General features: G+C 36.9%; 1 protein-coding gene across 2 annotated transcripts; it reads left to right on the top strand.

Annotated features, from left to right (window-relative positions):
- The first annotated feature begins 533 nt into the window (after positions 1–533).
- Positions 534–18,469, top strand: LOC105250973 (cytochrome c1, heme protein, mitochondrial). 2 transcript variants are annotated; one of them, XM_020027416.2, is made up of 4 exons: positions 534–1,029; positions 15,711–16,185; positions 17,000–17,278; positions 17,936–18,469. In XM_020027416.2, the coding sequence occupies exons 2-4, from the start codon at positions 15,766–15,768 to the stop codon at positions 18,179–18,181; spliced, it is 945 nt and encodes a 314-aa protein (XP_019882975.1). In that variant the 5' UTR covers positions 534–1,029; positions 15,711–15,765; the 3' UTR covers positions 18,182–18,469. The 2 variants fall into 2 exon arrangements, with proteins under 2 accessions (XP_019882975.1, XP_025262185.1); XM_025406400.1 differs by lacking the exon at positions 15,711–16,185.
- Positions 18,470–25,310: the final 6,841 nt, after the last annotated feature.

Raw genomic sequence — 25,310 nt, 5'->3', positions numbered from 1 at the left:
ATATGAGAAATTGTATCGATTATACAAAATATATTTTTGAAAACTTAATCTTTTTTTTTTTGACATAAAAATAGAATTTCAAAACTATAAGCATATATTGCATTTGCCAAGATCATTTTACTATATGTATAAAAATGAAATACATCGCTATAAAAAATTGTACATTTAATATAGCATATATAGCAATTTCGCAAAAAGCACACAAATGAAGATGAATGTTAAAAATCTTGGAGTAAAATTTTAATCCTGAGAGTTTGTTTTGTTTTACATATTTGTCTGCTTTCTTCAAATGAGGATTAATTAATCTCAATCTGATGTAATCCCATGATTATGAATGCAAGTGGAAAAGTAGATCAATTATTGCGTCAAGAAATTAAAATTTAATTACATACTCCTACTAATCGCAAATAACTTTTTTTTCAAAACAGGTTCCATTCTCTCTTTCTCAACTATAAATCATTGTCACAGCCACCTCATGTAATATTCTGTATAATGCATCTTGAAAGACGATAATGAAAAAAAATGACTTACTGGATACAATGGCGTGAAAGAATCGTCCCGAGATAATTTCCTAATTTTCTCTGATGATAAAGGAATTACGCGAACAGATCACCCACTTTCCCTTGGCTTCTCATGCACTCCATCAACGGATCCATCCATTCGCGACGACGGCCGTCAGCGCCGTCATCGTCGTCATCGTCGTAGATTAACAGGTAGGGACCGTTTCGCCACTCCCGCCGTTCGATCTGTCGGCCGGGGTGAGGAAGGGCGGTGCGGATACGGACGGAGGGAAGGTGCGGAGAGCCCGGGCTATTTATAGCATCATAGGTCTTTCGTGGGAGGATCGAGTGGGACGAGGCTGCGCGACAACCGGTGGCGGCGGCGGCGGCGGTGGCGAGCAGGGAGGTGGAAACGTGTCAGGGGTGGCGTTCGAGGAATCCAAGGGAGACGGCAGTCTAGGGTCTTCGAGAGGAAGGGGAAAGCGCAGAAGCGAGAGAGGGCAAAGCGAGGAGAGGCAAGGCGATGAAGGTAAGAGTGAAGAGGAAAGCGAAGGGCAAAGAGGGACGAGGAGAGGTGATAGTCTCTATAAATAGAACCGGCATTCAGCCCGTGGACTCTTCTAGGGTGACCTTTGCGAGAGAAAGAGGAAAGAGAGAGAGAAAGAGAAGAGGCAACATCGACTTACAGGACGCTATTAGGCTAGGTTATTGGTTCACCCTCGTCTCTTCTCTTTCTATCTCCCTTCTGGGTTGGGCGCCACCGGCCGCGAATCTGGGTTATGTTTACTACCCCCTTCCCGCCCCTCTCGGCAACCGTGTCGACGGCGCCGCTGCTACTTTTCTCGCGCGAGAACGCTATGCGCGAAAACGCACTGCGACACGTGAAAAACGCGTCTGCTAAATGCACGCGTGTGTACATATCTCCTTTTTCCTACATGTATATTTCCAGTTACAAAAGTCGCTGGTAGATGAGGATTAAAATGCTCATAAAATATATATATATATATATTTGCAAATAATTAATTTATATTCACGGAAATGACATCAATAAATTATCCTTCAAATATAATTCTATTAAATCCTCTTTGAAAATATACTTCATCCTTTTTACTTTGGAAAATAAAATTATACTATATTATTGTAAATATAAAATGAAAAAATTACATCTAACGTTTAAAAATAATTTGATTTCGAGAAAATGAGCATTGACATTTCCGAGAAATATTTAGTTTATAGCATATAACCCCGATCCTGAATAAAATTAATTAGAGCCGAGTCACTTTTATAATTTGCAATTTTATGATCTTTCAATTCTTCTAGATATATATAAACTTTATACTTTTTTATTCATGAAATCCTCCATAAACTACCCGTAGATACAGATTTTTTATTTATTACGAGAATATAGATCTCATAATTTTCTCATCATATATATTTTAAAGATATTAATTTATTAAAAGGTTTATGTTGTGAGTTATATAAAAGTCATTAAATTAATTAAATGTGTACAATGTTAATTAAAAAAAATATTAAATATTCAATTCGTAATATTAAATATTTGAGAAAAAGTTATTATTTACACTATATGATATTCTGTTATATACGATTTGTAAATAAAATAAAAATCATCGAGAGAAAGAGAGAAAGAGAGAGAGAGAGAGAGAAGAAATATTAATAAATTTTATCTCTAGAAAAAAACAAATTATTTCATAAGTTAATAACATAGGTAAAATGTTTATGTGACATGTGATGAAATAAAATACGTGTTCTTTTTTCTCCTTCTCCTCCCCCCCCCTCTCTCTCTCTCTCTCTCTATATATATATATATATATATATATATATATGTATATATAAAACTTTGTGAATTTAAGACGGGATCTTTATTAGGATCTTCTACACGATTACGAAATATTAAGTTCAAAACTCGCAACGGTTTGTCAAACCATAAGAAAAGCAATTGGAAACGAGAATAAATACAAAAATAAAGCATCGTTGAAAAAGAAACATCAACGGAACGAACTTTGATTACCGATCTTTCCACCATGGAAGGAACGATCGCTTTGATCAGTGGCCGGGAGCACCAAAGTAAATACACGATATAATATGTTGAGATCAAAGCAACCATTCCTGCTAACGAAAGCAAAAGTCTAATCAAATTAAGCCGAAATTATGTATTATAATTAAAAAAAAGTTATTTTCATCACTAGTAATTCAATTCATTTCAATTTAAATGTATGACGTTCGTAGAGAAAGAGAGAATTTATTATATTTTATTATTATATTTTACTTTCGCAGCAGTTTATATTATATATTTTTCAGCTTATATTTCTATATCCTGCTTTGCATTACAATAGAAGTCGATACAAACCATGTCATACTTAAATAAATGCTCGAAACGTGCATTGCGGAAAGCGTTATAACGGAATAATTTTAATTAATTTTTCGCAATACGATTATATATTCTGATTTATGTTTTAAATAAATATAAAATACAAAGCTAAATTAAATATGAAAAGTAGATTACATAAAATTTAACGCTTCGATGCAGCAGTGACCATTTTTTTTAATTTGTTTAGAATAAAAATTAATTTATTAATCTAACTAATCTAAGTTATTTAATTTTCACGTCTTTAAAAAGATCTAATTTTCTCAAATTCTTTTCCAGATTTATTTTTTACACTCTATATCGAGAAAAAATTATTGAAATCATTTTCAAATTTGTTAATTATTGTCCGAGATCAATTGGCTTTAAAGAACCTCTCGTGAAGCATCGTTTATCACTCAAAATTCTCGATGGCGAAACGGAAGTTATTGTGTGCGATGACTAAATTTGCGCCGAGCAACCTGTCACTCTTGCGTCGCTCGCGAATCTTTGGCCAAACACATTCCGCGGAATTGAGCATAATTTGTGCCAAACGTACGCGACTAACATTAGTCTTACCTCTCCGGATGCGGACGCACGAGAAACAACCATTTTGGATTTCGACTTCGTAAGAAGAATTGCTCTTGTCCACTACAAATAGATTCGTATTAATAACTCATACTTCGTGCTAAATGTAGACCCTTGATACTCAACCCGAAATAACATATGCGATCTTTATGTAAGAAAACTCGGACAACCGTATTTAGCATTAAATGTGAGATATAAATGTAGATCGGATTTTAGCAAAATCGAAAAATCTCGACGGAAAGCGAATTAAAACTTTATATTTAGAAAGTACAACGTTTCTCAAAATCTATTTAATTTATTAAATAAAATCAAAATTGCAAACATGTATTATATTAAAAAATTACATATATATACGTTGAAGATTTCACCTCGCGAGGAGCGTAAGTTCTAAGAAAATTGCAACTTTACAAGAATGAGAAAAACCCATTTTAAAATTTAAATTTAATACGTGAAATTAATTTAAGAGTGCAATTTCTATATACTTTGGATAAGAAAGTAGCATTAGGAGCGCCGTTACAGGAATATTTCCAGATATGTAAAATATTAATTCCTGACCTTGATATTATAATTTAATATTGAAATTGGGGGGTGCACGTACACAAATATAATATCCTAACAAAAAATATGTATAATAAAATTAAATTTTCTTTTTAAACAAAAAGAAAATTATTTCTAATTTGTCATAGAATTTGTAACTGAATTTATCAAGGTTCTGGGATACCTTATATACGTATGTATCACCGCATAAAAGGATAATAAATGTCCGGCGCCATCACGCTGAAGTATCTCGCAGTTTAAAAATATTTCATTGCTATCTCGACAAGAGTTAAATTTATTGAAATGCCCCACTTGGGTAAGATTTAGAGGTACAATTTCACTATGAATTGCATTAAACGGAGGGGCAGGGGGAGGGAAGGAGAGCGGGGGAGAGGAAAGAGATATGGCGATGCCTATATTTTTCATCGCGTATTGAAAGCATTTTATGCGAGCGTCGATGAAAAATGCAGCAAAGAGCAACGCGGGATGAGTAATCGATGACAACATTGGTCGCGGTGCAGCAACGGACGAAAATAGAAACGTTTCACGTGCGCGATCGATCGGCGTGTTTTTCAGGCTGCGCTTTCGCCGTGAATTCAAATTTTTACGAGCGCGCATCTAGCGATAACTCTTAATGTCACGGGCAATTGCACATTGGAAATAATTCTCGCGGATATATATCACTTGAATGACTTCCCGCATGGAAGAGAAGCTCTGCATGATTACAGATATCTACAAAATATAGCGATTAAATTATTTACGATACATTTTTAGTCGATGCAATCCGTTATCTCTTTCACCCTGAAATTCTTTATCTCTCGCGCTTACAAATAACGAATAACTCCGTGTTACGAGACTTTTGGGTGCCATTAGTGTCAATGAAATTTTCTCGGTTCATCGCGAATGATAGTAATTTATTAAAAAAATATCAAACTTGATACAACACATGAAAAGATATCGATATCGCCACCGAAGGATGATGCCGACTTTCTCGCGTAGATTTCGTTGAAGACGAAGAAATGGACGGAACCAGCAACGGACGAGCGGCAGTGGAAGCAGCGGCACTACCATTACCATTACCACCCACACACGAACGCAGCGCGGTAGCCTGTAATAAAATTAGCGCGGGCACAATGCGAACCCGCCTTCGCTCGAGAAAATAGAATTGGCAGACTACCAAAGCCGAGTCTTGAATAGATTTCAACTATATGGATCCTCCTTCGCCCTCTGTTCTCCCTCGCTCGCACATTCGTTTAGCCATCGTCTCCTCTCCCGTCCATCCCCCTGGAGGCCTTTGTGTGACGTAACGTGTCCTCATCGCGTTATTGTACTCTTTGTGCGCGCGAATTAACGCTAAAAATCGGCCGAAAAGATGATTAATCCTAAACTGACAGCATGATGTATAATACATTAATAAAGTGGAAGAATACTTGTGCTGATTGAAATTTTTTTATCACGATAATTCTTGTTAATATTCTTATAATATCCCATGTAAAAGTATATTTAATAATGTTCTTCTAATTTTTCTATGAAAAAATAAATTTAATCATGTGAATGATAATAAAAATATATTTAATAATACGAAACATAATGTGAAAAAATTGAAATTAAAACGATACAGAAAGAATGACAGAAGACCCTCAAAACATGTGTACGAAAAATAGATAGATTTAGAATTAATCATTTCAGTTCTGTTGTTTTCATTTCATCCATTTTTTGCAACATTTTTCTAATAAATATTTGTTGTATACCGCCAGTCTAACAATAAGTTAATTGTTGACGACTGGAAACGAGTCGACGTGAAATTTTGACAAGTGGCGATATATTCGGCATTTTGTTAGGAAACATCATCGAAACGAGAGAGAGAGAGAGAGAGAAAAAGAGAGGGAGGGAGGAAAAGGGAGAACGGCTTGTGCCGTGAGGCGTGAGAGAGGGCGAAAATAAATGGTGTCGACGAAAATAAACGCGCGGCCGCTATTTTGTGTGCACCTCGACAGCCGCGTCGGTATTAACGCCAATGTGTACGGTCGATTGTGTGCATGCGCGTGTGGTATGCGGCAAATTCGCTAATCCCACCCCGAATACGCCGAGGGAGCACGCCGTTCGTGTAACTCGTGCCGATGCTCCGAATATTCGAGCGACTCGCCCGAATAACGCGCCGATCCGTACATATCGCTCGCGATGCCTCCTGTCACGTGACATCACGGCACATGCAATGATATTGTCATCTATGTTTCAAATAATATAATATAATATCAATGTTTGAAATAATAAAATTTTTCTTTTTTAAATTACTTTCAAACATACATGCCAGGAATATTAATCTATCAATCTGTATCTCGATCTCTCAAAGAAAATTATTTAATAATAATAATAGCATGATTACAATTCTGCAATTATATGTGTTTGTTATTTTCAATTAATATGAGAGTGTACATATTTCATGTGTATTCTAAATCAAATATTATTTTCATATGATTTTATTAATAAAATAGGTATGCATGTATTTTTCATCAATATTGAAGTATCTCATTGCATTTTTCTTATTTTGACAAAATAATTAGAAATGATTTATACATTTATACATTTATCACAAAATCACACAAAATGTCAACACAAAATGTCAAAAATCTGAATCTTAAAAGTTTTGTTGCATTTTTGTGGAATTGATTTAAAGTTTTGCAATTGACAAAATTATTCGACAGCTTGTTTTCGCGCGTCTCCACGTAAAACGTGAAGAAAAGGATAATTCTATAAAAAGGAATCAAAGATGCCTCACCGGGAAATATAAGCGCTCGATTGATTTTTCTATCAGGATTACTCTCGTTCTTTTCTACCAAACGTTACGCGAGCATCGTGTATTTGTATCCGACCCACTTTTCAAAGAAAACTTACTTCTTCCATAAATGATTGTACAGAAAGTACGACTGCTGTTACTATGCCATACTGTCGCAATTCTTATTGTTATCCAACAAGAAGAAATATCACGTGAAAGAAGTTCGCGGATTGATGCGTTAGGTTTTAAAAAAATTATTTGCCATACATCATTATCGTATATACATCATTAGACTTAATCGTCATCTTACTTTTAACGCGAAATGAGCAAACATAAAGATCGAAGCTGGATGGAATCGCGTCGATTCAAGGAAAAAAATCCATATAATCAAGATTGCAATTAATTTGCGCGCGCGTGAAAGAGACAAGAGAAATAAAAGAGACGTCTCTCAGCTCCATTTTCGAAGATTAACTTTCAAGAGAGAGAGCCATTTTTTTCGCATGCAGCGGGAAAATTGCTCGCGCCATGTGCAGCGTGCATCCCGGTTTCTAAATCGCGTGCGACGCGTGTACGCGTTAATCCATCATCGGGAGACCTTGACCTTCCTACACCCGTCGTCGTAGAAAGGGCGTCCTTTCGCGATCTAATCTCTGCGCAAGTCTAAGCACGCTTGCCTAACGAAATTCCACCTCGCTTGCATTTCCACTCGGTTAAGTTTCCTTAGAGGTATATCTACATGGAAATTTCATTAATCTCGAGCGTGAAAAAATCTCGCGGGATAATTTTATTCAGCGACACTTATCAATTTAAATATTTTCCAGAGGGAGATTGTTGAAGAAGATGAGAAAAAGATAGTGGATGAAGTCCTCTAATAACTTGGTAATGCTTGCGCATAAATCACTCGAGATCCAAAATTACTTAAGAATCTGCAAACTTACCATTCGTCTTCGAGTTATAAATAAAAAGTGCCAATCCTTATCCCTACTTTTTCGTCATCTCATTTAAAATTAGCAAATTGCGAAAGTTTATTAGAGAAAGTTGGGGGACTTCTAGGGAAATGCAAAATCAAATTTATTAATTTAGGAAAAATATAAAGTCACTTAAACAAACACAAAATTAGAAAATATTTCATTCGGAAATTATTTCATACGTAGTGTGTCTTATTTTCTAACGTAAGACATTAATTTAAGAATGGTTCGTTAATGTTTAAAGAAATTTTTTTTAAATCAACCGATTCGACATATTCGATTTATCGATCCGTATCAGAAGACGAAATAATTTAATCTCTTCGGCATTAAATTATTACGCATACGGTTATATTCGAATTCCCAGAATATAACACACTCTGAACATTTCTCGAATTTTGTTAACATTAACGAAAATTATATTTAGGCGAGCTAATTAAATGAGTTGTTGGCAAAATTGAGAACAAATATAAATACAAGCTATATGAGAATATATTTGTATACGATAAAAATGGTAAGTTATGCTATCACACACAAACCAAGGTCGAGTAATATATCTCGCATCCTAGAATATCCGAATAAAATTATTCCTTTCTTTACGACGGCCTGCTATATTTGGCGGGGAACTTATCGTTTGTTAAAAAATAGTACAAAGACAGTTGCACGCGTTCGCTTGTTTTATTAATAGCGTTCGACCAGACTTTGCCGATAATCAAGAGTTTATCCGTCGTAAAAAAAAGTTACCGTCGTTATGCGACTGAAAATAACCAAAGGAGTTTGTCGAGTCGATAAGTCGCTTTTATTTACAGACATAATTGAGTAGATATGTGTCGCGCGTAATATTAATGATAACTTCTAGTTAAAACACAAATACACACGCAGACTAATTTCGCCTGCATCTCTTATTAATATCTTCTGTCTGCATTGAAAATTCGTCTGCGACATGTGAGCAGCGCATCGTCCTCTTCTCATTTCTCGAAAATATATTTCTAACAAATGGATAACGATCGAACGATCCACTTTTGCGGGATTCGAATCCCGTTATTATTCGTGCAAAAAGTTTCAGCGAAGAACGCGCGCTCGTTTCGTAACGAAGATAGCTGAAAATAGCTCTCTCCCCTCATCCTCCCGCCCCTCTTCCACCCTGAAACGGCTTTTCTTTTCGCATGGTTAGGGCAAATCGATGGGAATCGATGAGCGCGCCGCTCGAATCTAGGTAAGTCGATGTTTCCTCGCGAATAATCCGCCCACGTGTACGAGTTCGTATGCGTGTCGTACATGCGCGTGCACACACACACACACACGTACGCAAAAGTAGCTCTTCTCTACCTGTATATATTTCCGTACGTCCACGCGGGTACGCCAGCGCGTGCAGGACAAGGGTCGAATGGCGGGGTGGATGGGAAGCGCGAAGACGGTGCGCGCGCGCGCGGGGGCGCGACGAAGGTACAAGAGTGTTATATAAATAGAAGCGGTCAATGCTGCTATGGGAACACTACATACAGCCATCGCCGGTCGAGGGGGTGGAGAGAGGGAGGGAGGATAGGAGGGAAGGAAAGGGGTGGTGAGTGAAACACTTCACTCCCAATTTATTAGTTCGCGTTTAACGTATACTCGAGCGCTTGATGTGGCGCAAGAATGAAATCAAAACTACAAGATGATCGTTATCTAAATGTGGGCATTTGCATTGAATTATTAAACAATTAAAAAGTCTTACGTTTTATTTTATATCGTGGCAAGTACTGTTTGTTAATTTAGCGCGGCTTACGAGATTAACTCGCTGAATATTTATCTTAGCTCTCGATTGTTGACCTTTCGTGGAGCGGAATTAATTTCGCTTTCGCTGTCGATTTAATAAGCCAATGTATCTCGCGTCAAATATTATCGTAGCGTAATAATCAATTTTGTTGTTTAAGAAACGTTTAAAACGTTAGGAAAATTATTGGGTATTTTGCTTTGTTCGAACAACTGTGCGAAGGATCGCTGCAAAATGCTACATTAAATCGGTCTCGACGTGAAATCGAAAAGAATTAAGGATATCCTTCGGTTTCGAGAATAAAATATAACCACATCTATTTTTCATTGCGCAATATACAGAGCGACCGTATATATTCCGGATGATCAATCGTGCCGTTTTAAGATTTTCACCACTCCATTTCACAATGACTGTATCGGGAGGATTTTCAGATGGACATCGCGTACGTTTTTCGCTTACGCGGTTTAAATTTTTCGGAATCGCGGCCCTATTTGAGAGATTTATTTATATCCCATCGCGGGACAATGCATAGACTTGGTTTCGGAGCGATGCTAAGCGCGCATCATCGATCGAATCGTCTCGTTTTGCGACATTTCATTCTTTCTGCACCGCTCTCTTGGGAAACGGAACGGAAAATAGCACGTCGCGTCGCAACGACGTGAAATATCGCTCTATATTCCTATTTCTCTTTGTCTCTGTCTCTATCTTTCTCTTTTTGTTGCTCTTGCGGGAACGATTCGTAGCCCCGAGAAGTTTGCACGCAACATGTATGCATGCTCGACGCGAACACGTGAGCGAGAGGGCACAGTTGTTCCTGCGCGGGTTACCTGTAAACGCGCTTACACACGAGCACGCACTTTCGTAGCAGTCGCACAGCTGACTTTGTGTCTCCCCGTCGATCGTTATAGCCGCGCTAAATATACGAGCCGCTAACGCGCGCGCGAAGGCTCCATTAGGGGCCAATAAATTGCACGTCCGACAAGAGAGCGATATTGCGCGGGGCCGAAAGCGACAACGTTCCGCTGGCAATTAACAGCTCGTATACTTTACTCGAGAGTATAAAAATATAATAGAATCAAATTACTATTTTATCCCGCGCGGAATATAAGAATATATGACGGTCGATCGAGTTTATATAAATAATATTGTTAATTAATTGTGACAAATATCTGTATCGATATTAATTTAGAATATTGCCATAATTTAGTTATTGATTATATTTTATATAGCGATAATTATTTTGACGCGATGTAGAATGGCTATAAACTCTCGTCGCTCTTCCCTGTAATTACAAAATTAACTAATCAATTTAGAATCGATTTTATTGGGAACATAAATTCTAAATATATATATATATATATATATATATATATATATATATATATATTATTCATATTTTTCAATCAATTTAAATCAAATTAAAATTCCCAGATTTTATTTAATTGATTCAAAAAGATTGATTCGAAGATTTTTAATCGACAATCATTACCATCTATAAATAATGAAAAAAATCATTTAAAAAATCTAAAAAAAAAAATACGAATAAAATTTCAAGTCGATTAGTTAAATTAAACGCATAATTATATTTAATCTTCTATAATTACGTTACTGTATAATAATCATCTAGCTCACTGCGCAAGAACGGAGAGAGCAGCGTGTTTAATAGTTCGAGTACAAAGTGCAACGGTGGTTTCGTGGCGCGGTCGATCTTTACGATGTGTTTCCTACGACACCGTCTCGTACAGAGGAACGTTATAAATAGCGTTATCGTGAACACCGCTCACATCGCAGCCGATAAGGGCGGATGGATTTTGCCATCCGTCCATCCATCGACGGGCGACGATTTCTCGCGGGACGACCGTCGAGAGCTCGCCCTGCTATTTTTAGCGCCACGTTCATTAAGAATAATCTAACCGCGAATAAAAAGATGTAAGTAGAACAGGCTCGATAAGCCGGTCGGCCGATAAAGATGTCGCGCGATACGAGCTCCGCTCGAGGACGAATTGATCCGTTTTTATCGCCGCCGCGTTATTTCGGAATTACAAGTTATTCGCCTGAATTAATTCAGGAAAGAGAGAGACAGAGAGAGAGAAAGAGAGAGCGAGAGAGAGAGAGAGAGAAAGAGAATCAATTCTTTACAAAAAAACAATTATAGCGAGAAGAGCATATAAAAGAATGAAAAAAAGAGTCATAAAGAAAAATACGCGTAATAGCCTATTATTATCTGATAAAAAAAAATAATTTATTTCGTAAAAATTTTTCCTTGTTCTTTTTTTTCGGAAAGATTGACAAAGTCGTCGGCAAAAAAATGATCATTTATTCATTACGTTCAAGGTAGAGAAAAATATATTCAACTGGCGTGCATTCTTCAAATGAATATTACTTACATTTCACGAAAAAATATATAAACAAATAATAAGTAAATTACTTCAAATAGAGAGAGATAAAATAATAAGTAACTTTGTCAAACTGAATAATTCTTAATTTTCATTCATTAATAAGTAAACGATTGTTTTTACTCGCCGAACTTTTCAATAAATAATAAAATTACAAAATACAGACAACGCGAATCGCCGCGAGTAGACAATCTGAAATCAAGACAGGGTGCATTCCCGAGGAAAGAGAATTCCGATAATCGCCGTCTGTAAGGAAATAATTAATCGCGTCTGTAAAATCGCGGGTTGCGCGTCGGACGCGAATAGCCGAGATTACGCGGCGAGAATGGGAGAGATGGCAGGTTGGGAAAGGGAGGGAGGGGCAGGGAACGGGGCAAGATATCGTCTTTGGTCGCGGTGTCGATCGATACTATCCTATCTATTATTAGACGAGTAACGGCACACGGATCGTTATTATTATTATGCGAAATGTATTTGTAGCCGGCAACGAAGACGACGAAGCCAGAATTCTATTCCAACCGCGAAAATTATGGCGCGTTCCGTTGAGCCAGCTCAAAGATACAAGGGACTCTCCTCCCTGTCTCAAGACGGGACAAAGATAACGTTATAGAGAGCGGGGGAGGATAGCGAAACTCGATCGGCAAACTAATCTATCGAACTCCCGCGGGGTTGGACGGAATTAAATCTCGCGAAACCAACTCGACCGCACGGCTTTGGCGAACGATTAATAATGAATCGCGCTCGGTCTCGAGGTGTCGCGATAATTTCACCCCTTCCTCGGTTTCCTGCCTCCGCGAAAAACGCTTTCAACCGGCTTTTAAGCCCGGAATTATCGGCTTAACAATTGTTAAGCGCGTACGATTCGCAGTGACGATTTCGATACTTTTGCATCTTTTTTTTTTGGGAACCATCCACCGCGATCCCCTTTCTTTTTTATCGCGAGCGAAAATGCCCCGCGAGAAAATAAATGGGGAGAACGCGACCATACGTAAATTATTCAACAGTGTATTGACCGTCGCGTCGCGAGACCACGATACTATATTATCTATCTATACCCCGGGTGTATAAATTATGCAAGACGATGCGGCATGGTGATTTTCGAACGTATCTTTCTTTCGCGTCGATGCGCTCAGACCTAGAAAATAAACGATCCTCGCCGGGATGGCCGCGACGAAGATTCGGCGAGGCATCGATTTTCGATCAACCGCGGGTCGCCTTCTTGGCCAGGCCGCTTCTGGAAAGGAACGAGGGGATTAATTATGCACCGGGACGCCTAACTTTGGCCTGACGATTATTCGTTCACATTGAGTGACCAATGCGACGAATTGGATAGGAAATCGAATCGGGAGCGGAACCCTTAAACTTAATCATCCTGTGGTCCTAATGTTACCTCGATGCATCGTGTACGCTACCTTTTTATATTTTTATCGCAAATTACGAATTACAAATCTCTATAGATAATTTTAATATAAGAAAATCAAAAAAAGATAAAAAGGAGATATGGCAGGGAATTGTCCTATTAATATATTCCATCGATAAATAGCGTTATTTTCTTTTCTCTGAAAGGAAAATAAAGGATTTATTTTTAAAACAGCTGGAATAAACATTTCTTTTCTTCATCGAAAAAAGATGTAAAATATGTTATAATGAACACGTCGCGCCATCTGATGGTATAAATTTAAAAGAAAAAAAATTATTGAAAAAAATTAACTATTGGTAAAAATAATCTCCAAATAAAGCCTTCCTTCACGTAAAAGAGTCGCGAAAATAATGTCCGGTCAAGGTATCCGCATCGGATCTCGCAAGAATCATATATAGCAAAGGAGCAAAAAAAAAAGATATTAATTAAAGCCGAGGAAAAAATCTTAGGAGGCGAAAAGGCGCGTGAGAGAAAGACAGAGGTGCGTGAGAGAAAGACAGAGGTGCGTTTGAGGAGCGGCGTAAACGCGAAAAACAGCCTCGGGAACGTTAACGGAGAATTAATTGCGTGGCACAGACAATCGTAAAACGCGACAGCCTAAAATCCCTCTTCTCTCGCCGTACAATAAGTGTTGGTATACGAGCGTTCTCGAGACAGCGAGGATGCGCCTTCGGCCGCGTCCGCCATTCGCCATTCGCCATTCGCCATTACGCCGCATCGTCGGTGCGTACGACATGCGCGGGCACGCGTGCACAAACACACGCGCGCAGGCGGAACGCGCGACATAACCACGCGCCAATATGCGCATGCATAATGCCAAGCATAACCGAGTGGTTTATTTATAACGCAGTGCGGAAATACACCCGGTTTCTGCCTTTATTGTAAAACGTCGTTGTGTAACGCCGTTGTGTAACGTAATTGAACGATAATATGATAGGCGACAATAATATGCGCTTGTCTCTCTCTCTCCCTCTCTGTCATTTTTACCTTCTCCTTTTTTTCTCTACTTTGAGAATTCGCGATTCCTGAACCTGGCGATGTCAGTAACGGCAGGAAATGTCAATTTTTTTTTCGACATAAACACCGGAGACGTGAATCATGATGTTTTTATGCGACCGACGAGTCTCGCATGCTGTAACTTTGATCTTGACAAACGATATCCAAATTAACTCGATCACCTCGATTGACTCTGCGACTCTTTGTGTTTCCGATGCGTCGTAAAACCGTGTATTATCAACAAAAACTGCCAATTGGCCTCGCACGATCGAATTTATATAGGTAACAATTGTGAAACGGACGATGATAGCAATGTTGTCAACATTGAATGCATCTTGTCGTTGCATGATATTGAAGAGCGTGATTAGATATACACATTGTGTAAATATAGTAGCATTACTTGCAATTTAATGTTGAAATATAACAAAATAAATTCGACCTTCTATCTCTCAAGTACATCTAAAATGTATATCACTTACAAACAGAATCTGATCTCGATAAGATTATGATAATTCAGTAAAAATGTCACGTAGTAACTTTTTTATACGATGAAAGTTACATAAATAAACGTATGACAGATAAATATTTATCGTGACTCGTATTAAATCGAATCTCAATCGGATCTGATTCTTGAGTAAGTATCGAAGACTTGGCCTTTGTTGAATCCACTCGAGAAAAGTCGAGTGCATCTTGTCTAAATGGCTGCCTGCCTACGCGTGAGTTTTCGAAAATGGCACGAAGCGGATCCGATGCCTTTTTACTCGTAGGTAGCCTCTTGAACCAGGGTGCCATTCGAAACGTTAGCCAAGCCGAGTATTTACGATACTGGGACGCGAATATCTCTAATTATAGACCGTTGCAACATCCTCTCTCTCTCGGCATATGCACTCTGTACTCGGCTGTATAGTGGGTGTAGTCTGACATGCCATAAATTGATGGATGTGCGAGACAATCTTTCCCTATCGACTTATATTTACTCGCCAACTTGACATTTTATCGATTCTAAAAATTTATTATTTGGAAAAGGAAAGTGGAATATTAATCATCGTGAAATTATTATTCTTTTTTAATACTATTACCATGAAGAAACCCTCATCACGACGCAATCGTTACATGAAACTAGTAGTAATTTATATTCACAACTTCTTCGCAAATTATTTCCGATGAAAAATTTTTATATTTTCTATCTATTATATCTATTATATTTTCTATCTATTAATAATTTATGCTTTAGAATATGTTTTCGATATCATTCAAAATATCCCTGAATTCTTCAGAACGAAAGAATAGAACGAAAAAAATTTAATAAAATAGTGTCAAGTAAATTAATTTAATATAACTCATCGTTCGCGCATTCAGCGCGAGAGAGATAGCTACTTTCTACGTATTATGTGAACATCCTATAAATCTGCAGATCTTCAACTCGTTGCATCGATTGTCTCTCGAAAGACTGTCGTTCTGAAAAAAAAATGGCTACGCTCTTGACGAGAAATTACTTTCGAAATTTACGAGCGAAACGCGACTCTAGTGGACAACAATCTGGCCGAGTTTACACGTGGTGCAACGATATTAGAAGGTCGCGTGGATGGAAGGGGATCCTGAAGAACAGTCTAGGTGTACTTGCGAGCGTGGGTGCCACCTGCGGTGCATTTTTATACTTCCTGGACCGATCGGTCCGAGCCGCGCAGCCGGTCGCTCGCCTGCCCAGCTATCCCTGGGACTTTGAAGGCTTTTTCACGTCCCTGGACCATTCGGCGGTGCGACGGGGCTGGCAGGTCTACAGGAGCGTGTGTCACACGTGCCACAGTCTGCGCTACGTACGATTCATGGATTTGATCGACGTGTCACATACGGCGGACGAGGTCAAGGCCATCGCTGCCGAGTTCGAGGTAGATGGTAGGCTTGAATTTATTTCGCGCGTCAGATCCGTATCTTCGACGTAGGCAGCTTTTTTGCCACCTCCTCGCAGTCCTCTCGTAATTGACTTCGGACTTGATACGATGATGAATAATTCAATTAAAAGCTGGCTTGCCAGAAACCTACCCTGTCCACGCAAAAATGAGATTAACTAGTACTTTGCGAGATATACGTTTCCATCCGGTATTACCAGTATTTGCGAAGTATTCGATTATTTATTAAATAAATGTTTCAAGAAACTCTCGGAGATTTTTTTAATAATAATGAAGCAAAAAAAAGAATAGAGAGAGCAGTATATATAAAAATAAATTCTCTTGTAGCTTGTTACATTGATAAAAAAAAAAAAAGAAAGAAAGAACACGTTTTGAAATTTAAAAATAATTTTCAATAATTTCCATTTTATCTCGATTTTAGTAAGCTACTGTAATATTTTATATATAAATAATATACTTCTGAAAGAACACGTTTTGAAATTTAAAAATAATTTTCAATAATTTCCATTTTATCTCGATTTTAATAAGCTACTGTAATATTTTATATATATCAGTTTAATATAGTACAAAATCATTTAACAAAATTAATCAATAAATGAATATTTTTTATACATATCTTCAAATGATATTCTTATATTTATCGTCTTTGATATAAAAATTGATGTTAAATTAAGTTTCTCAAAAGAGTTCTGATTTTATTGAATGATATATATTAAATATAATTATATAATTATATTATATAATTATATAATTATATAATTATGTAATTATATAATTATATTAAATTATACAGATTGAAGATGGACCGGACGAAGAGGGAAACTATTATACGAGACCTGGAAAATTGTCCGACTTATTGCCACTTCCTTTTCCGAACGATGAAGCAGCCAGAGCGGCCAATTTCGGCGCGTATCCACCGGATCTGACCTACATTATTTTCAGTAAATGGAACGGTAGGAATTATTTGTTTTCGTTCCTCACGGGATGGATGGAGCCGCCTGCAGGTGTATCTTTGACCGACCAGCAATATTTCAATGCCTATTTTCCAGGAAATGTAATCGGGATGGCACAGGTAAATATTATTGCGTGCTTTTTTTATACAGAATCGGAAAAAAATTCTTATTGTTTTTATTACATCTATAAAACTCTCAATCAATTTAATATAACAAGGTTTGATCGTCGCTATTATTTCCGCAATAATAAATTTATATGTTTATTTTCTGTGAACTATTTTTAGATTAAAATTATATATGAAATTTTATTTGAAATAAAACATATTTATATTTCGTTAAATTTTAATATTTAAAAATTTCTAGATTTTAATAATTTCGAATATATCTTTTTCTTTCGCTAACGATCAGATTAAAATCAAAGAGAGAAAGAGAGAAATAGTTGAAAAGATAGATAACTAAAGAAAATTAAAGAAAAATAAGATATGATAATATGATCCGGTATATGACATAATATCTACAGTATATGACATAATATTTAGAAATAAATTATCTATATTTATGTCTAATAAATTATTTTCATTATACATTTAAAATAATGTTAAATATAATCATTATGCAAGATTCTGTCTTATTGAAAGAGACATTATTCATGCATTTATACGTTATTAATATTTATTTTAATAATTAACTTTTTTAAATAGAATTTTAATGCGCGCTCTAATGTTCTCTTCGATATGATTGTGTTATGATATATTATAACATAGAATCATGTTCAGATGCTATTCGAAGGAGCAGTGGAGTATGACGATGGTACCCCGGCAACGACGTCACAAATGGCAAAAGACCTAGTTGAATTTTTAAGCTGGACTTCTTCGCAAAATTTTGACACACGCAAGCAAATGGTCATCAAGGTAATAGGAATCTGTCTTATAATGTTGGCTTCGATTGGTCACCATATGAGGTACACTTGGTCGACATTGAGAAGCAGACAAATCGCATACATACCCAAGGGAAAATATTAAGAAATATTCTAGACAATAGATATTTAGCTCGAATCTCCAAATAAGGAAAATTATTTATCGATATTGAAAAAGAGGAATAGTAAGTAAAATCATTTCGAATATTTCATTCGCATAAAGATTTGATCCGCATAAAAATTAATTAATAACGATATAATTCTTCTTAGATTCAAATTGCTCAAATATTTAGCTGATAAAAAGATGACAAGAATCGTAATGAAAAAACGTAAAACAGATAGTTTTAAAAACATCTCTTCAGTACTTTATACTTGTGCACATTTAACTAGTAAATGCGAGGAATAGTAGTTTTTAATTGTAAATACTAAAAATTCTTTAAAAATCTTATAAAAATAACATTAAGTCTCTATCAAATAAAGCGAAAAAAAAAAAAAAAAAAAATATTGGGTACATGTTTCAATTTTATAAAAAGAGAAAGCGTTGCAAATTATTTTTCTAGAACAGCTTGTGATTCGATTTAAGGAGGCAACGTTAAATTTAATTTTGCCATGTATCGAGAGGCAAATTTTAACTCGACTCGACGCGATGGTAGTAATCCTTATTTAGAACCGAGCACACGCTCGCGTGGATTGAACAAAGTTGCATCAGTGTGTACGTGTGTATATAAAAATACAGTTTATAAATACACCAACGACTTCGGACGAATCCTACGTCTCCGCTTAAAATCGACGCGGACCGGAATGGGACACGTGCAAAGTCGACGTCACACAAAGAACGCGGATGATCCAGCGGCTGACTGCAGCAGCAACGCGGCGTAGTATCGCGGCATAGCGTCGATAATCGCATTTCGCAATGCGCGGCCTTGACGGTGCCCGTATAGTTGCCGATCGGGTCGTCTAAAAATAGGAGCTCGCGCGCGCGGGCAACAAACATTAACGTCGTCTCTCACACGAGTCGTTAACTCCGGAATGACCAGTGGTCGCTTCGCGAATCCATCTATTTCATCCGTAATAACACCCCGCGCCTTTCCGCCTCCACGCCACACCTCACCGTCTATTTTTAGACCACCGCGTATACAACTACGTAGCCGCTCGCTCTTTTTTTCGTCTCCCTCTCTCGCTCTCTCTTTCCTTTTCTCCGGTCGCTTCTCGATCCGATGATCGACGGCGGCAAAATAGAATGTCGAAAATAATATCGGGCGTTTCGACAAGGGCTATATATAGGAGATGATGCGTCAGTGCAGCAACAAGTGAGGCCTGCGGGTAGAGGAGAAAATCGTGGCGACGGAGAGGGTGAGAGGGGAGGGACGCAGGACGAATCGAAAATATACGGAACGATGAATGAAACCTCCGCATTGACGTCGCCAAGACGCGCCGAGCGATGTCGAGATTATCCAACTCAGGGCGGGACCGTTTTTGAATGCATCTCGGGGGGGCGATAGTGACGGGGTGAGGGGGGGAAATCGAGGGAGAAACGGCGCGACGCGCGACAGATGTCTCGAAATATCATCAATCCTCCGGGGATTTGCTATATATCGGCGGGGGACCGACATGATGTCGATGTATCGCGCGAGCAGGAGCGAAACCCGAATGGAAGCTAACGTAATTTCGGCGAGAATAACTTCTCGCACGACGTAAATATATCGGGCGAGATGAAAGCGCGATATTACAGACACATGCGACTACGGAATCCGACTAATAATCCGGCCATTTGCAGTCGATCCGCGCCGGAAAAAAATTGACATAAACGATATCTTGTATAACAAGACATTGAGGCAGGTGAAACAACATGTTGAATTTAGCAAAAATTAATTATAGAAGAATGCCATATATTATATCGATCAGATGACCCGACGACAAATATATCTTGTATAAGGAAATCACACTATTGTATAATTTATTTTTTTGGGGAGCAAAATGACGTTTGCTGATTAAATTAATAGTAAGATTTTTCTTCCTCTCCACAACAAGATTTTTATCAATAAATTAAGTGATTTCCATATTGATCATATCGTGCATTGCAAATAATTTGTTTTCGATCGATGCATAGATAATGTTTTATTCTTATGGGAAAATAATATTGTGCAGACATATGTAACATGTTACGCGTCGCGTTTTATTTCAAGAGAGGTGAGAGATCTGTTTAAAATGAATAAAATACACACAGTCAACGAGGAAGATGTACGAAAGAGGAATGTCAAAATAACACTGTTTGAAGAGATAATAGTAAAAACTGCGAGCGTATAAAATATATCGAGCGAATAAAATGTATCAACAGTAGTTAAAGTTATACTTTTAAATAGCGACGAAAATATTTCGATGTTAAAAGAAAAGCTATGAAATTTTAAATACGATTTTTCACGAAGTGTACTGTATCAAAAGTCATATAAAAATTCGTCGATCACTCTTTTCCTGCTTATGTATGAAGATTTTAAAAATTTTGATATTTTTTAATCAATTTTTATATCTTTTATAAAACTTTAACTCTGTAATAATGATGAGCTAATCCATCTCTTTTGACAGATTTTTTTCAGAATTAATTTTAACGCGTCTTATATTACTATTTTTATCGAATATTTTAATAATGTTAATAACATCCATTATAATATTTTTAGATTAGCTCTTCAAAATAAGCGCAAAAATTTGAAGGAAATGAGATATCCACCTTATTTATTTATATTTAATAAAAGAAATATTTTTGGATGTATTATGTTATATCAAAGAGAGAGGCGCGCGGTTTTATTACTTACAAACGTACATAAGTCACCTGTAAGCAAACTTGCAGAAACGAAGGTATTTCTATCGCAGCATCGCTTCCATCGGATACATAAATATATTGAAATGAGCGCGAAATACACGTAGATGAAAAGCGGATCTGCTTTTGAATGAAACCTCCGTGTTGACGTCACGCGGACGCGGACATCGTTATCTAAGGAGAGTTGGTTTTGCGAAATCTCGCGGTATTTCTTACGCGCTGCCAAACGGCCCCTTCCTCCCCCACAAGACTCAAACCCAGAGAGACTTACGTCGAGCTCTCAGAATAGTGAATCCCGGTCGGAAATAGCCTCGCACTTTCGGTAATATGGCCATATGGTTGCGGCCGCGATGAAAATACGCTCGCGAACCGTTGAAACCCGCGTATTCAACGCACAGAGAGTAGCCCGATTCTGCTACGTCTCCAATTAAAATAGTCTTCCGTTTAAATAGAGTCTGTGTAAACTCGTCGAGGGGCAAAGTCGTATTTATCGTAATTCTCAAGGACTGGCATGTGTATCACACTTGGTCGTTAAATATTGTGGAATCTGAGAGATGCTCTTTGCAGATGAATATTCGAAGAAATTTACCGATCACTCGTAATTATTGAAATTGTCGCAGAAAAAAATGGAAAAATTTAAGAATTTAATTTAATTTAATAAATTGAGGGATTTAAAATTTTACAAATTTTAATCATTAATTTGAATAGTCTTGAATAAATTCAAGATATCACATTTCATAAATTTGTTCCACAGTAAAATATATTAAAGAGAACAATGCATAAATTTAAAATAAACGCAACAGAAATTATATCTTTATACCTCCCCCCCTCTCCTCCTCTCTGTCTTTCTCTTGGATATGACAAAATACTTGGACCAAGCAAGACTATCGTGTTCTATCTGTAATTCCAAGTTTTGCTCTCAGGAATTTACTTGTCGATTAAATTTAGCCCGAGCGTGTACTTAACGATCTTAAATGAGTATTCCGGGACGTCGCGTTGTCAGGTACGATCGAAGAAAATCTTGGCTCTTTCAATTACACCTTCGTCGACACTTAGGAGCTTATATGAACGCTACAATTCCGTGAAACCGATCGATTATCCGGCCGTCTCTCATTTCCACGCGTCAACATAGGCCGCTCGTCAAAATAGAGGATCATGCTATCCTCTCCGTCTCTCTTTAACTCTCCCTCTTCCTTCTCCATTTTTTCCTCCTCTTTTTCTTTACCTACCGCCACGTTTACTTTCATATGTACCAGCGAGCCGGTATTTTATGGCCGATACGAGCTAGTCTACATAGTTAGTTTAATAGGCTAGGAGAACGAGTCGCGGTCAGAACAGAGTGGAAACTATTAAAGTCTCGTTTCCAACCGTTTATTCAGATCGAACTCTTCTCCTCGGACATGTGCATCAAACGATATAAAAGGATGTAAAAGGATAACTCGCGTCGTTCTTTTATCCAGAGAAGGAGAAAGAGCGTGAGAAACTTCTTCGTTCCGAACAACTCTTCGCGAAAGAGATTAAACTAGTTACATGCTCTATCATATCAAGTAGTCTATAAAGAGCACAAAGTCTTCAGCATCTTTATGCAACTTAAAAATTTATAAAGTTTTTACAAGAGAATTAAATTTTTATTTTATAATTTCCGCAAAAAATGTCCCACGTAATTTTATTTTTTATTTTATTTTATTGAATGCACTATATTTTTTTTAATTTTATTTTATTGAATGCACTATATAATATGTTAATTCGTTTCTCGTTAAAGATCTTTTTCAAATCTTATCCTCGAATGAATGCTGACATTATGCTTATGTTTATATTCATTCTTACGTTTATATTATTAAAATATCAAGTATCAGCATCTCTAATTAGACGTTTCATAACGAGAAATATTATTACATGATCTGTTTATATTAAAAAAGATAAATAATTCTAATTTACAAGTGTTATAAATTTTAAAATGAGAAACGTGCCGCAATTAACTTCGATTGAGATTTTCAAAACCAGATTTATATCAGCGAGTAAATAAAAAAAAAACTCGTATATCGTTTAGACTATTTTTGTGATGCCATCAGCATGTCATTCGTCTCCAGAACGAAGATCCCTTGTCGAATCGCACGATTTTACATAATAAAATCGTTGTCGTGTGTACAAAAAACCGTGTGTATAAAAGCACAACGAAAGAGATAATCGAGCAGTGTTTATTTCGGCAACTTGGCACAACACTTCCAATTAATAATAGTCGTAAACGTCTCCCGCATATCTCACAGTTGGACAAACAATATATTTCTGTCAGCGACCGCTCGATCTGTGGGAGGTCTTGCCGATGTGTCGTAAGAATCGTCATCGTCACGAGATAAACTTCTACCCCTTCTCATCCCGGAAAGAACAAAATGGAATTGCTGTATATTTGCATCGAGTATCGATACACGCATTAAAAATTTATATACAAGTGTGTACAAATAAATGTATTTAAAAGAAGAAACTACACAGAAAAAATGGACATTCTTGTTTTGAAAATATATTTAGTTTTAACATAGAAATCTTGAAATGAGATTATATTGCGTTAATTAAAGAAAAATATAATTGCTTGAATAATTGCTTATTTGAATGAAGCCATTTTATATAGTTCAATCAAGAAACATATATTCTTATGATTTAAGATTTAATTTTCTTGAATGGAAAAGAAACAATGTTAGATCGAAAATAACATTTTTAAATCAAAGATTATATTTTCTTAAAGTAGAATTAAATAATTATATTGTACATTCTTGAGGTGACAATATTAAAATAAGACTATAATACATTCTTGAAATATAAATTATTAAATTCTTCTAAGATTATAAATTGTTGCGTACATACGAAACAATAAACGCGTTAGTTTAAGTATATAAGTTTTGATTTGACACTTATTTTTTTTCTGCGTATAATCTTCTCTCGTATGTTATATTTATGGCAACAAAAGTTAACATATTTGAATACTTTGCGTGTAAAGATATCGATATTTTGGTTTAGAGCAAAGTCTGTCTCGTCGCGATCATTCACGGATTAAATGTCCGCGCTACCTTAATCGGTCCACGGATCCGAGTGCCAGGACGTTCTCTCTTCATTCATGTGGAGATAAGCCAGAAGAGTTCAGGCAGCGTCCTCCAATTTCGACGAAAGAGACGTACGATCGCAGAATTGGTCCCCCCTTCTCTTCCCCAAAAACAGAAAGATGGGGAATGGGGAAGGAAACGCGTGAGCTGGCTTCGAGAAACATCATCAGCTTCTTACCTAACCAACCAGCCGCCAGTATTTCATTCATATTATTATCCTGGCCCGATAGTATTTGCTTCGGGTTATTTCTGTTTTTCCGCGGCCTCGGATGCCTCAAAGATGCATCTCGTCGACAGCGCGATCAATGGACAATTGATTGACAATCCGTCAAGTGTACAGAGTCAGAATTTAAGTATCCCACTTTATTTCAAAAATCCCAAAGTTAATATTGAATATATTTTGGAAAATAAGAAATATACTAAAAAAAAAACATACTTTAATAATTTCGAGATTCCAAGATCCTTATCGAGCTCTTTGATCCAAAATTATCGAAATTACTCGAGGCAAGCAGAATTTAGGTCGACAGTAACGAATCATCAAGCTGATCAACAAGTTGCATGATTCATCCTCGACCATTATTATCCGTTTCGACAATCATGTGTTACGTAGAAATCTATCGAGCGCGAGAGATTTCGCCAAATCTCGGGCACTCATTACGAGATTTCGCAAACAGAAAACGTATTTTAATGACGTATATTACTCAGCTTCATCGAAATGATTTAATATGCGACGTATCGGGAAAATCGTCATGGAATCGACGGGGAAACGAGAAAGGGGGGTAACCCGCGAGCTTGCCAAAATCAACGGGACGCGGGGATCCACCAAAGTCAAGTTCGACCGTCCTACGCGAATGCGTGTCGAAGGTCGCGAAGAGGAAGCGTTATTCGGTGCTCATTGATGTCGGCGATTAATCGAAAGAGCAGTTGCAAGAGCGTGCATTCGAAATCGTCCAACAACGCTAGGAGAAGCGGAGATGCGGCTAAAGTTGAATGATTCTCTTTTCCCGGTTATATACACAGATTCTTTATTTTATGTTTATGCTTTACATTGACCGAAATCGATTAAAAATGATAACAAGACATTTAGATATAAAATATTCGCCAGAAAAATTATGCCAGATGATACGACGTTAACTATTAATTGCTGGGAATTTCGAGAGAAGAAGAGAAAGGAGTATAAAATCGAAATAATAATATAAATAAATGCGTATTGTGTAATTAGTGTACTTGATATATAAATTGATATAATAATTTGTTAAACTCGATAAACATCAAAGCCTTTCAATTTTACGAAAAAAAATTGTGGAATGATTTCTGAATATATA

This window comes from Camponotus floridanus, unplaced genomic scaffold (assembly GCF_003227725.1).
Source record: "Camponotus floridanus strain SB8 unplaced genomic scaffold, Cflo_v7.5 scaffold141, whole genome shotgun sequence".
In the NCBI taxonomy this organism is placed as follows: domain Eukaryota; kingdom Metazoa; phylum Arthropoda; class Insecta; order Hymenoptera; family Formicidae; genus Camponotus; species Camponotus floridanus.
The sequence above is the reverse complement of the archived record's forward strand: the minus strand, read 5'-3'. Positions and strand labels throughout refer to the sequence as shown.

What these genes read in the sequence shown, in the direction of transcription:
- LOC105250973 (XM_020027416.2), top strand. Translation starts at nt 15,766, where the DNA reads ATGGCTACGCTCTTGACGAGAAATTACTTTCGAAATTTACGAGCGAAA. An exon ending in CCATCGCTGCCGAGTTCGAG is followed by an intron (nt 16,186 to 16,999) that starts GTAGATGGTAGG and finishes TAAATTATACAG; the next exon opens with ATTGAAGATGGACCGGACGA. An exon ending in ATGTAATCGGGATGGCACAG is followed by an intron (nt 17,279 to 17,935) that starts GTAAATATTATT and finishes AATCATGTTCAG; the next exon opens with ATGCTATTCGAAGGAGCAGT.